The following is a 13,599-nucleotide window of genomic DNA, read 5'->3' as shown; positions in this document are numbered from 1 at the left end:
TCTGCTGCCAGACCATTCTCAGGAAGCCTTCTCATAGCTTGGCACAGACGCCTATATGCAAAGGCCTTACATGTGAGCCCGGGTACCTCCATAGTTTTGTGCGTGGGGTCACAAATGGAAAATACAAATTCAAATGTCAGATTGTTACCAAAAAATTCTTTCCACTACAAGCTTAGCTATAAAAGGATAATTCTAGTCCTGCTGACCTTTTCTTAAGAATATCTAAAAATACTTTATTTTATATGATGTGACTCAAGACACCTCTGACCTATAGAGTGTGTGTAGGGTTCTAATAAATTTTGATTCTGTTTGTTTAATGCAGATGACAGAGACCCCAGATGGCCTCCGGTACTGTCATTAGCAAATTCTTGGGACAAGATTTAAGACCCTGTTTATGCTACATATTTTCCCTTTAAATCTTCCTGGATGAGTATGAGAGTGAGACAGCATATCAAACAGTTGCTAGAGACCTGAGAAAATCTCCAGGTTACACACATATCACTGGGAGCGCCAATTAAGGAGCCTTGTGGACAGTTGTAGAAAGTATGAGTCAATCTGAATTTAAATAAGGAAATGCCTAGTAAAGGCAAAGGCATTGTTTGTCTTCTAGTTTGAAATAATAGTTTTTTCAGACCAAGGCTAGCTTGGTCTCAGGGGTCTGGCTTGAGCCTTGGGAACACCAACTCCTCTCCCAAGTTATAAATGACTTTTTATGGAGAGGTCTGAAGGTGCATGGCTGTTCACCAAGCCCCAGATGGAAGCCAAGCTAAATGCCAGAATTTGTTTTGTTGGGAGGCAAAATATATATATATATATACATATATCAATTGCCTGAGAAGCCGTCAATTAAAATTCACAATAGGATCAAGGATCGAGGGAGGAGGCTGAGGGCTCGGCTGTAACTTGTTCTGGTTCCTGGCTCCAGCTCCGGCCTTAAGTTTCCACCAGTGCACACGCTGGGAGGCAGTGGTGTTGGCTCATAGAATCAGGTTCCTGCCACCATGTGGGAGACCAGGATTGCATTCCTGTTCCTGGCTTCGGCTTTGGGCTAGTCCTAGAAATTTGGGCAATAAAACTGCTTACAGGGGGGAGTTTGTCTGTCTCCCTATCTCTCAAAAGAAAACAAACCGATACTATAAAGGTGAGAGTAGACACTCTTATTTAGTAAAAAAAAAAAAAAAAAAAAAAGGACCAAAGGTATACAACTTGAGTCACAGAGTGGTCTCAATTTCTGGAAAATAATGTTCTTAGTTACTGACTTTCAAGTGAACACAGGCCTCTAACAGCCCACACCACAGGCAGACATGTGGAAGAAGTCAGAGAAAGTAGAAGGATGAAAAATCTCTATTAAACATCTCAAACTTCTTTATGGTTTTTTTTTTCTTTTAATATTTATTTTATTGGAAAGGCAGATGTACAGAGAGGAGGAGAGACAGAGAGGAAGATCTTCCGTCCGATGATTCACTCCCCAAGTGGCCGCAATGGCCAGTGCTGCACTGATCTGAAGCCAGGAGCCAGGAACTTCCTTCTGGGTCTCCCATGCGGGTGCAGGGTCTCAAAGCTTTGGGCCATTCTCGACTGCTTTCCTAGGCTGCAAGCAGGGAGCTGGATGGGAAATGGAGCTGCCGGGATTAGAATTGGCGCCCATATGGGATCCTGGTGCATTCAAGGCGAGGACCTTAACCATTATGTTATTGCGCCCGGCCCGAACTTCTTTATGGTTTTTAATGAGAAGATAACACAAACATCTAGACGGTTGATTTGGAAAATCACATCGATGAATTGCTGATTATTGAATTACATTTTTGATCATTTGGAGAAAAATTAATCTTGCAAAGCTAATTCTAGATTGAGAGATGGCAGTGACATACAACTTCCTCTGCCCCTCCAACAAATCCAGGTTTGTCTAAAATGTTTCACTGTGGGATGCCCAACCCCTCACACACCACACACAAGGTGCAACTAGTGAGCCGTCAATCCTGGGCCCTTGGGGAGGACGCATCCTGAGCATTTGAAGACTCCTTGGGTTTGTGACTACCATGAAACTGAGGGTAATGAAAAGAAGGGAGTTCCTGAGCTTCTTAATGAGACTCTAAAAAAAAAGGAAGAGCAATTCATAAAACTTTGTGGGCATAGAATCATCAACTTGGTAGGCCACTTTCTCTTACTTCCTTCTTTGACTCTAGTGGCTGACTTGCTTTCTAGGGCTGTTTAAAATGTTCTTTTTTTTCCCTCATGCTTTTGTAAAATGACAATTGATATGTGTGTCTGACTTCTTAGGTAATTTTTTTTTATTGGAAAGTCAGATACACAGAAAGGAGGAGAGACAGAGAGGAAGATCTTCCACCTTCTGATTCACTCCCCAAGTGGCTACAACAGCTGGGGCTGAGCTGATCTGAAGCCAGGAGCCAGAAGCTTCTTCCAGGTCTCATATGCGGGTGCAGGGTCCCGAGGCTTTGGGCCGTCCTTGACTGCTTTCTCAGACTAAAAGCAGGGAGCTGGATGGGAAGTGAGGCCACAGGGATCAGAACCAGTGCCCATATGAGATCCCAGCATGTGCAACATGAGAGAACTTTAGCCGCTAGGCTACCATGTCAGGCCCTAAATAGCTTTTTATTTTTAAATTTAGATGTCATTTTTTATGTAAGCATTCATTAAAGCCAAGTGGCCAACAAAAAAACCAAATACTTGTAAAGAGCCATACAGGTTATTCTAATGAATAGATGTTTTAAAAAATTTACTTGTTTTTGTTTATTTGAAAGGCAGAGACAGAGAGAGCTAGCTGTCTCCTGCTCAATGTAGCCAGGGCTAAGTCAGGCCAAAGCCAGGTACTGGGAACTCAATTCAGGTCTCCCAGACAAGTGGCTGTTTGAGCCTTTATCTGCTGCCTCACAAAGTGTGCATCAGCAGGAAGCTGGAGTTGAGCAGAGTTGGGACTTGAACCCAAGCACTCTGAGATGGGATGCAGACTTCCCAGCTAGCGTCTTAAGCACTGCACCAAGCATTTGCCCTGACAGATATCTTAGACTGCTCTTTGTACTTCATTTTGGGAACATCAGGCATGTTCCGAGCAATGTTATATCCAAACAAACAGGGTGGAGGGTAGTGCTATGGCATAGCATGCTGGGTCTCCGCCTGAAGCACTAGCATCCCATATGGGCACTGGATAGAGTCTTGGTGAATCCAATTCCAATTCAGGTTCCTGAAAATGGCCTAGGAAGGCAGAGGAAAACAGTTTAAGTCCTTGGGTTCTTGTACCCATCTGGGAAGCCCAGAGGAGGAACTAGATGTGAAATAACACACTTGCAAGTCAAATGACAATAAGTAGAGGCAATTTTTCTAAGAGAAAAGCTTACCTTTCAGGAATGACTGAATACTAAATCCTTGCTCTGTATGGTTGATACTTGAGCTGACAGATTCACGGGCTGAAAAGCAAAATGGAAAACTTAATTCAAAGATGTGAAACCCAGTAATTATGCTATGGAACGAACCCAGATGCTGGTCAACTGATGATTGGATAAAGAAAACGTGCTATAAATTACACTCTGGAATCCTATCGACCATGGAAAAGAATGAAATCTTAACAGTTTGCAATAGAATGGACCCAGTTGGAAACCATTATGCTTGGTGAAACATGTCAGTCTTCAAAAGGCAAATATCATATATCCTCTCGGAGCTATAACAACTCATACACAGAGCACAAAAATATAATCCCTGTGAGTGAGATTAGCTTACTGGGAATTAAATGCTGTACACAGCCCCTACACTCGTAATAGCAGGATTCCCATTTCTATTTTGCTTTATTTATATAATTTTCTTCTTTCTCTGCTTGTATGTCATGGAGTCTTTATATACTACAAAGTTAAGTTTATTTATGTGAAGCAAATGAATATGCTATTATAGTAATTTGGAAAAAATAATGGTGGAGGGCAGAAACAGGGAAGGAGGAGGTGGGCTGGGGAGGGAGGAATCCCCATGCTTGTAAATCTGGCTCTAGGAAAGTGTGAAATCTACTCATTTTATAAATAATAATTATAATGATAAGGTGAAACCATCTTTTGAAAAACCACTTCTTTCCTTCTTTTCCCAAGACAGTGGGCTGTCATCCATCTCCGGCTTCAAGGTAGATGCCTGCTTGCTTAAGCCTGATAGCAAGCTGGATGGTTTCAAAATCCTTTAGCATCATTATGGAGGGAGGGCTGATGCAGGATTTCAAAACGCACTCAGGGAAATAATGTTTCTATGAATGATATTTAAAGGTGAAACAGGGCAGGGCCAGAAAATCCTGCCAGGGGAACTTCTGACAGAGCAAGAGCATGAAACAGTTAATGTTTGAGCCAAGCTGTGAGGAGGTGCCCAGATCTGTACAGCAGCAGATGTGTGGTGTGTGGGGCCTTGGAGTCTGCAGCCATTGTGGGGGCAAGAGGGACAGATGGCATAGGAGCCCCGGCTCCAGCGGGGACTGGGCCAGGGGACTCAGGAGGAACCTCATCGAATTCCAGCTACAAGACATTTTTACAGCCCCGACTCTGTGTATGTGTGTGTATGTGATTTGTTCGAGTCACCCAGGGTGAGAAGTGTTCTCCTCACTGTCCTAGTCAATCATAGTGAATGTGACTTGAAGCAACGCTAAAGAGAGTGAGGATGACAGACCTGAGAGAGACAGGTAAGGGAGGTGCACTTGCTAAGAAGTCCATTGAGTGTGCTCCACCGGAAGAGCATTTTCAAAAACATTTTGAGAAGGCAGAGAGACAGAGACACATGGAGCTCTTGTATCTGCTGCTTCACTCTCCATAGGTATACATTAGCTAGGACTGGGTCAGCCTGAAGCCAGGAGTCAGGGACTCCAGCTGGGTCTCGTATGTGGGGGGCAGGGACCCAAGCACTTAGGACCATCATCTCTTGCCTCTTAAGATGTATAGTAGGTGGAAGCTGGATTGGAAATGGAGGAAGGACTTGAACCCAGGCAGTCTGATATGTTATATGGGCACCCCAAGTGGCAATTTAACCCCACACGGCCATAACCCCTGTCCTGGAAGAGCAGTTTTTGAAGGAAAATTTGGGGAGGGGGGAAGAGAGTATTAAGCAGGTAGTAATAGAGACAAAATCACAGAAAATGCAAAATAAAGCTCAGAGCCAAAAAGATTCAGGGAACTTCCAGACTCTTTTTCCAAGCTGATGTATTTGTTTTTGCCTACACATCTCAATAGTGAAAACAAATATACTAGAGAGGTTGCCAAAAAAGGATGTTTGAATTTCCTGAATCTTCCTGGCTGCTGTGGGACTTAGGAAGGCCTGCCTCTTGGTACGCTCCTGTCTCGGCATGCACACAGGTGCCCACATGTACCCGACAGTACCAGGCTGAGCCGGCAACCTGGGATTCTGAGAGCCAACACTGGAGAGAGGAAAAGCCATAATTCGTGTTAATTGTTGACCCTACAGTTCAAGAATAGATGCTCTGGAGAATGGAAAATGAGAACAAACATTAATTATTGAGTAGGGACCTTGGAGACAGACACTCTGGATTAAAAGGAGAGAGATAAATTGCATAATGAATGTTAATTTTCCCTCAAAGAATTGAGTGGTCGGTGGTTGAAAGGGAAAAGCGAGGCTCAAACAGTCATGAAAGAGAACCCTGTGTGTGTGTTGGGCGAGAGGGGATAGGAGGGTTAGACAAACACTTTCCATCACTGCCTCACAACTCCCGAGAAAGCTGCTGTCAGATCTGCCTCAGCACTGCCATGATTGGCCACAGTTGTCTGCTTGGAAGTTCAGCCACCGCCCTACTGCACACAAGCCAGAGAACAACCACATGGCAGCTACCAGCCAAGAGGCCCAGGACACTGCAGTTTCATTTTTTTTATTTTGGGGGGTACTGGTGGAGATTTGAGCTTGAGGGTGGGTGTGCATGGCATAGTGGGGTGAGGTTATCATTTGAGATGCTTGCATTTCATGTCAAGGTGCCTGCTTTGAGTCCCAGCTCCTCTGTTTCTGACTCAGCTTCCTGTTCACACATCTTAGGAGGCAGCAGATAATGGTCCAAGTATTCAAGGACCCTGCCATCCATGTGGGTAACTCGGATGGGGTTCTGACCTCCTGGCTTTGACCTTGCCCAGCCTTGGCTTTTGCAGGCATTTATGGAATAAACCAGCAAGTAGAAAAATCTTTTTCCCTCTTTGCCTTTTTCAAGTAGATAAAAATAAACAAATATTAAAAAAAAAAAAAAGAGTTGAGGCCCCCGGAGCCATGGGCCATGGGTGTTTCTCTGAGGGACATGTGGACTCCTGGACCTTAATTGTTTTATCTTAATGACAACACACAAATCCCTTCCCCCAAAGTAATCTGCTTAACTGAAAGTAAAAAGGGAATAAAGGGACCCTGAGTAGAAGATCAAAGATAGGAGCAGAAGCCAGTGGTGTGTGGTGAACACCAGCAGGGCGGCCACTGGTTGCTGGGATTCCAGGAACATGGTTGAAAGCCTGTTTCAAGTTAGCAGCTCTGGGGACCTTCCCTTTTGCCCACTGCCTTCCATTCAGGGCTTCATCAGCTGTTGTTTGGGTGATTTTGCTGTGGCCAGAATTCTCCGCCATTCCTCTTGCTTGGACACTGGGCTGTGTGACATTTCTCCTCAAACATGTCATCCCTTGTTGTCTAAAAAGCATCATATTGGTTCTCCACTGGCACACAAGGCAGTCTCTGGTCAGGCCCTGACCTGCCTTTTGGGCCCAGTTGCCCCTATGAGGCTCTTTTCTTACTCATTCACACTGGGCTACTGCTTGTTTCCCACATGCTCCACTTTCCTACCTCTTTGTCTTTGTTCTTGCAGGTCCCTCAGCTGCATGCTTCTCCCTCCCCTTCCCTCTTGATCCATATCTACTGAAGTCTCAAAGGTCAGTACAAATCAAGATTCATTTGCAAAAATCCTTTCTAGTCTCCAGGACTGGAGTTAATCATTCCTTCCTTCATTCACTGAATGCCCTGAGCTATGTTGCTTAGGTCTTGGCTGTGCACTCATTTCTTACAGCCTGGTAGTTCTACAATTTGGATACAAGTTTGAATCTTGAACATCCCTGGGGTAGAACCTTTGGGAGGTGGGGCCTGTGTGGTCCTTTCATTCTTCCGGACATGCCCTCTGGAGATGGATATTTTGAGAGGGTTGTTACAGAAGCTGAATCTGGGTCCAGTCTCTGAGCCACCCAGCTGACCTTGGGATCTTTCTTGTGTACCTGTTCTGTCTGCATGGGCCCCTGCCCAGAGCCAAAGCCTGCTCCAGGCCTTGCAGACTCCAACTCTAAAACTAGGAGTTCCATAAACGTCTCTTTATTTCATAAATACTTTATCTCGGTCATTTTGTTGCAGTAATGAAAAGCTGACTGACACAACCCTTCACTAGAACTGTCTGAGATCCCTGAGGGCAGATGTCACAAGGCCTAATGTGAGCCTTCGGAATTAGGGTAAGGAGAATAGACAGGCCTGGGACCAAGATCTTACCCTTGCCCTTATCAGGTAGGTTAATTGCCTGTGTTTCAACTTCCTCACCTATGACATGAGAATGAAAATCCTCCGTAAGGTTATTGGGATGATGGAATGGGATGACACACGTATCACAGTGCCCGAGTCTCTGCTGCCCCAAAAATATCCTTTCATGTCCTAGTACATGGTAGGTGTTCAGTACTTTGTGTTGAAGTACTTAAGCACACTTGTCGAGAACCTTTTTTCTTTCAGCTCCAGTGATATCCTTTTTAAAAAAGATTTATTTATTTATTTATTTTGGAAAAGAGGAAATGAAATTATCTCTATTTGCAGGCAACATGAGTCTCTATGTAGGAGAACCAAAAGACTCAGTCAAGAGACTACTGGAATTCATAAGAGACTTTGGCAGGGTAGCAGGATACAAAATTAATGAATACAAGTCGATGGCACTAGTGTATACAAATAATTCCATGGATGAGAAAGAAGTTGTAAGTATAGTCCTCTTTAAAACAGAGGAGAAGAATCTTAAATACCTAGGACTTAAGCTAACTAAATATGTGGAAGACTATAAAACATTTAAAAAGGAAATAGAAGAAGACCTTGAAAAATGGAGAAAATTACCATGTTCCTGGATTGCAGGAATCAATATCATCAAAATGACCTTATTACCAAAAGTAATACACAGATTCAATGCAATCCCAATCAAAATCCCAACAACATTCTTTTCAGAAATAGAAAAGATAATACAAAAGTTCATCTGGAATCACAAAAGACCATGAATAGCCAAAGGCATCCTGAAGAATATAAATCAATCTGGAGGAATCACAATTTCAGACCTCCAGAAATACTACAGAGCAGTGGTTATCAAAACAGTCTGGTACTGGCACAGAAACAGAGAAGAAGATCAGTGGAACAGAATAGAAACACCAGAAGGAAATCCACACATGTATACTCACCTAATCTTTGACAAGAAAACAGAAAACAATCCAGGTAAAATACCTGGTCTATTCAACAAATGCTCTTGGGACAACTGGATAGCAGCTTGCAGAACTAAGAAGCAAGACTCACACCTGTCACATTACACGAAAATCAGTTCTAAATGGATCAAAGACCTGAATCTATACTCAGAAACCATAAAACTATTAAAGGAAAACTTAGGAAATACACTCCAAGATATAGGAACAGGGAAACACTTCTTAGAAAAGATGCCAAAAGCAAAGGCAATCAAAGCCAAAATGAACAAATGGGACTACATCAAACTAAAAAGCTCTGTACAGCAAAGGAAATAATTAACAAAGTGAAGAAGCAACCAACAGAATGGTAGAAAATTTTTGTACACTACACAAGTGACAGGGGATTAATATCCAGGATTTTAAAAGAGCTTCAGAAATCCAGGGACAGCAAAACAAACAAACAGCAACAAAAAACCAAAACCCTGTAACAAAATGGGCAAAGGAAATGAACAGACATTTTTCAAAAGAACAGATTCAAATGGCTAACAGACATATGAAACGATGCTCAGGCTCCCTAGCCATCAGAAAGATACAAATGAAAGCCACGTTGAGGTACCACCTAACTCCAGTGAGACTAGCCTATATTCAGAACTCAACTAATAACACCTGCTGCTGTGGATGTGGGGAGAAAGGCACCCTCCTTCGCTGCTGGTGGGAGTGTAGGCTAATACAACCACTGTGGAAATCAGTATGGAGAGTGCTGCTTGGAGAATTGCAAATAAATCTGCCACGTGACTGAGATTTCCTGCTCCTAGGAATATACCCAAGAAGTGAAATCTGCATATGAGAAGGGGATCTGCAACCCTATATTTGCAGCAGCATAATCCACAATAGCAAAGACATGGAAACAATCCAGATGTGTGTCCAAGGAAGAGTGGTTAAAGAAACTGTGGTACACCTACTCCATGGAATATTATCCAGCTATTATGAAGAATGAATTTATTCTATTTACAACTAGGTGGTCCCAACTAGAGACCATCATGCTCAGTGAAATGAGTCAGTCACAAAAGAACAAATACCATATGCTCTCTCTTAGATAAGGAAACCAGCATGGAAAGTGTAACTTCAATAATCTGATTCATACTGGGCTTTTTGTTTTGGCTGTATCCCTCGTGTTTTGATGTTTTTAATTTCAGTTTTATTTATTCCAAATACTTCCTTCTCTCTTGTCAAATCCATTGCTGCCTCATGGATTACATGGTGGCATCATTTTTCCCAAGAGACTTTTGTGTTTCCTTTTTGTCACCCACGTGTTGGTTACTCAGTGACGTGTTTTATCATGGTGCTGTAATTTGTTGTTGTTGTTGTTGTTGTTGCTGAGGCTGTTGCTTTGACTCATACCAGTTGCTGACCTTATTTCATGGCTACTTAATTATGGAAATGTATGGTGATAGAGTACTGGGGTCTACCATGACCAGATCTAGGGGTATAATGTAACATGCATCCCTGATTCCAGATGAAAGATGGATGCCCAATGAAACTGTTGGACATGTGTAGACAATGGGATGCAGGACTATCTGACATTGTACCAGCAATGTCAGGGTAAACTTAAATAAGAGACTGATGGAATTATGATTCCTTATAAAGGACTATACTACTGTAGTAAAATGGGGAAAATCTGTCGGGGGGTGGGAGTTTGGGGGGCGGGGAATCCCAGACTATATGAAATAGTACCACATAATTCAAAAATTCAAAACCTGCACCTGTGGGGGAGACTGGAGGAGGCTCCTGGCTTCTGATTGGCTCAGCTCTGGCTGCTGTGGCCACTTTGAAAATTAGCCAATGAATGTAGATCTTCTCTGTCTCTCCTCTTCTCTGTATATCTGACTTTCCAGTAAAAATGAAAAGGTCTTTTTAAAAAATGAAGTAGATGTGGGGGGATGGAAATTAATCTACAGCAAATTTAAACATAGGAGAAAGAAAACTAAAAAGTGTAAAAAAAAATTAAAAAGGGGCCCAGTGGCACGGCCTAGCGGTTTAAGTCCTCACCTTGAACGCCCTGGGATCCCATATAGGCACTGTTCTAATCCCGGCAGCTCTACTTCCCATCTAGCTCCCTGCCTGTGGCCTGGGAGAGCAGTTGAGGACAGCCCAAAGCTTTGGGACCCTGTACCCGCGTGGGAGACCCAGAAGAAGTTCCTGGATCCTGGCTTTGGATCAGCACAGCACCGGCCACTGTGGCCACTTGGGGAGTAAATCATCAGACGGAAGATCTTCCTCTCTGTCTCTCCTCCTCTCTGTATATCTGACTTTCCAATAAATAAATAAATAAATAAATAAATAAATAAATAAATCTTTAAAAAAATTAAAATAATAAAAAGATAAAGGAAGTGAGGGGGTACCTGGTAAGAGGCGCAGGCATTAAGGATGATCGGCTCAGGCATTCCCAGGCAGTGGGACTGGAGCTGGTCCCCGAGGCCTGGGTGAGCTCTGATCCAACTATATATAGGGCGACCTGGGTGAGAACCTTGGACATTCTGCGCAGAAGCTGTATATGCAAGTCACACTCTCTGGATCTCAGCATCCTTATCTCTCAAGTGAGGCCTTCAAGCTGTGGCGCTCCCTCAGCTCAAGTGGTCCTGTGTAGACAGCCCCTACACTCAAATCTGAAATCATCTTAAGAGGCAAAGGAAAAACTGGTCTACAGGGGAGCTGGGAGGGGCACAGCAGCTCTGCTCTAGTCTGTTTTATCTACTGGAGCTCTCAGTAAGTCTGATAAATTCTCCCTTTGTTTGAATGGTAATGAAAATGGTACCTAGACCCTACCCAAATTCAGGATTCTTTGAAATGGAGCAAAAGCAACAGTTGTGCTGTTCATAGTCTCACAGATTCTCTTAAAAAGATACAAGTGATGGGCCCGGCACGGTGGCGCAAGTGGTTAAGGGTCCTTGCCTTGCACGCCCGGGATCCCATATGGGCGCCGGTTCTAATCCCGGCAGCCCCGCTTCCCTTCCAGCTCCCTGCTTGTGGCCTGGGAAGGCGGTCGAAGCCGGCCCAAGGCTTTGGGAACCTGCACCCACGTGGGAGGCCCGGAAGAGGCTCCTGGCTTCGTTGCGCTCACTTGGGGAGTGAATCATCGGATGGAAGATCTTTCTCTCTGTCTCTCCTCTCTGTACATCCGCCTTTCCAATAATAAAAATAAATCTTAAAAAAAAAAAGATACAAGTGATATCATTTGCAATAAGTAATACATCTTTTTAAAAAGGAATTATGGATCAAGAATAAAGTAGTTTGTATTTTTTTTCCTCTGGAAGTTATGAAATGATAATCTGTCTTAGCCAAACAAGAATCGGGAGGTTTTGTGTGGAGGGAAACCACAGGAAGTGTTTGTCAAAGGAAAGAAAGGTGTCTTCAGTGTTTTCTAGTAGCTCTGTGCTGGCTGCCATGGGAAGGTTTGCCAGTGCAGGCTGCAGAGGCCTTGCAGGCTTCGTGTGGGGAGGAAGTGGACCTTCTTTCTCAAGTGCACTCAGATCAAGGCCAGGCGCAGAGCTTGCCTCATTGGAGCCACTCAGCACTGCGCTAGGTGTGAGCAGCCCAATCTGACCAGGGGCCGAGCCTTGTGGGACACTCAGTATTTCTGTCAGGGGAGCTTATGCTTTGGGCTCTGCACAGAACAGCCCATCCCGTCATTTCCTGGAGAGATGGATTCACTGCAGAGAGCTAGAAACTACAGCGACTACCTCCTCCGGCATCCCCCATCCTTGGGAGCTGGCGTGCCAGCAGTGTAAGTGGCCCCAAACTTTCCTGCCTTGTTTCTGCCCTCCAAATCTCATGCAAGCACATCTAATTGGCAGAACGTCATTTGCATCCAGACCCCGGCTGCAAAGGTTATCTGGGAAATGTAGTTTTTAGCCTTCTGGTACAGGCATGTGGAAAAGAAATTCTCGGCATCCAATGACTACAGGCAACCACATTTTCTTAATTTGAACATCTGACCCGAGGTCACAGGAACAAGAAATGTCTTGGCAACACAATTTCTTATGGGTTCTTAACCAACACTGACTGGCAAAAGGGACCATGGGAATCATTACCACATGGGCCTCCTCCTACCCTCCTCTGCTTCTTCCCAGCCAGAGACAGATGGATTGTGAACACCATGATTCAGAACTAATATTTGGAGTATGAAAACAAGAACAGTCATCAGTGGTTCAATGGTGGAGATCCTGCTTTAGGATTTTGACAATAGAACTGTCCTTTCCCATTCCCCCTTGCTCTGGAGTCTCCCTAGGAAAAGGGGCATGGCTGGAAGCATGCAGGGTTAGAGCTGCATGAGCGTAGAAAGCATCAGTACAGCATCTTTCAAAATGTGTTCCAAACACTGTTTAGATCCACATGATGCTTTGGGAAAGCAAAGGTCAGGAGTAGTTTAGGACCAGGTGACCTATTAGATGACCCTTCACCTTTCTGTTTACCAAGTCACAGACCATTCAGAAATGACACAAAGCATTGTAGTGTTCTGGGACTTCAGAACAAATTATCCACAGACCTAGTCACTTATAGCATTAACCCTCAGCTGTGCCTCACATGGGTCCTGTGGCATTGATGTGGGTATGTGGTCCTGGTGCAGAGTCTCCCAAGGTGGTGGCATCACATTAATCTGAAGACTTCAGTGACCATGGAGCATCACTGCTCAAGGCAGCTGGCTCAGGAACCTGGAAAGTCCATTCTGGAGGCTAGCAGAGGCTGTCACTTCCTTCCCATGTAGGCCCCTGGCTGTTAGGCTGTTGGGTTTTCCAAGTGTGTAAACCAAGAGCAAGGGGGATGCCATAGTGCCTTTTATGTTCCAGTCTCAGACACCACAAATTGTTGTCCATATTTATTAGAAGTGAATCATTATGTTTCACACTCACACTCGGGGGGTGGGAGTGGAGGTTAGGTTCTCACTTTTTAATCAAAGTTATAGGAACAGTGGGCCTGGCGTATGAGCATAGTGGTTAAAGTCCTTGCCTTGCACGTGCCCCGGGATCCCATATAGGCTCTGGTTCTAATCCCAGCGGCCCTGCTTCCCATCCGGCTTCCTGCTTGTGGTCTGGGAAAGCATTCGAGGACAGCTCAAAGCCTTGGGACCCTGAACCCACATGGGAGACCCAGAAGAGCTCCTAGTTCCTGACTT

General features: G+C 44.2%; 1 protein-coding gene across 1 annotated transcript in view; it reads right to left on the bottom strand.

The window, feature by feature from the left end:
- Nucleotides 1-13,599, bottom strand: part of KIAA2012 (KIAA2012 ortholog) — a 121,792-nt gene that overhangs the window by 61,480 nt on the left and 46,713 nt on the right. Inside the window, exon 11 of the mRNA XM_040984387.1 lies at nt 3,357-3,425. Coding sequence (XP_040840321.1) covers nt 3,357-3,425 — 69 coding nt within the window. The remainder of the gene's footprint in view (nt 1-3,356; nt 3,426-13,599) is intronic.

This window comes from Ochotona curzoniae, unplaced genomic scaffold, assembly GCF_017591425.1.
Source record: "Ochotona curzoniae isolate NIBS_2020 unplaced genomic scaffold, NIBS_Ocur_1.0 contig_4148, whole genome shotgun sequence".
NCBI lineage: Eukaryota > Metazoa > Chordata > Mammalia > Lagomorpha > Ochotonidae > Ochotona > Ochotona curzoniae.
Note: the sequence above shows the minus strand (reverse complement) of the source record. Positions and strands in the feature narration are given on the sequence as shown.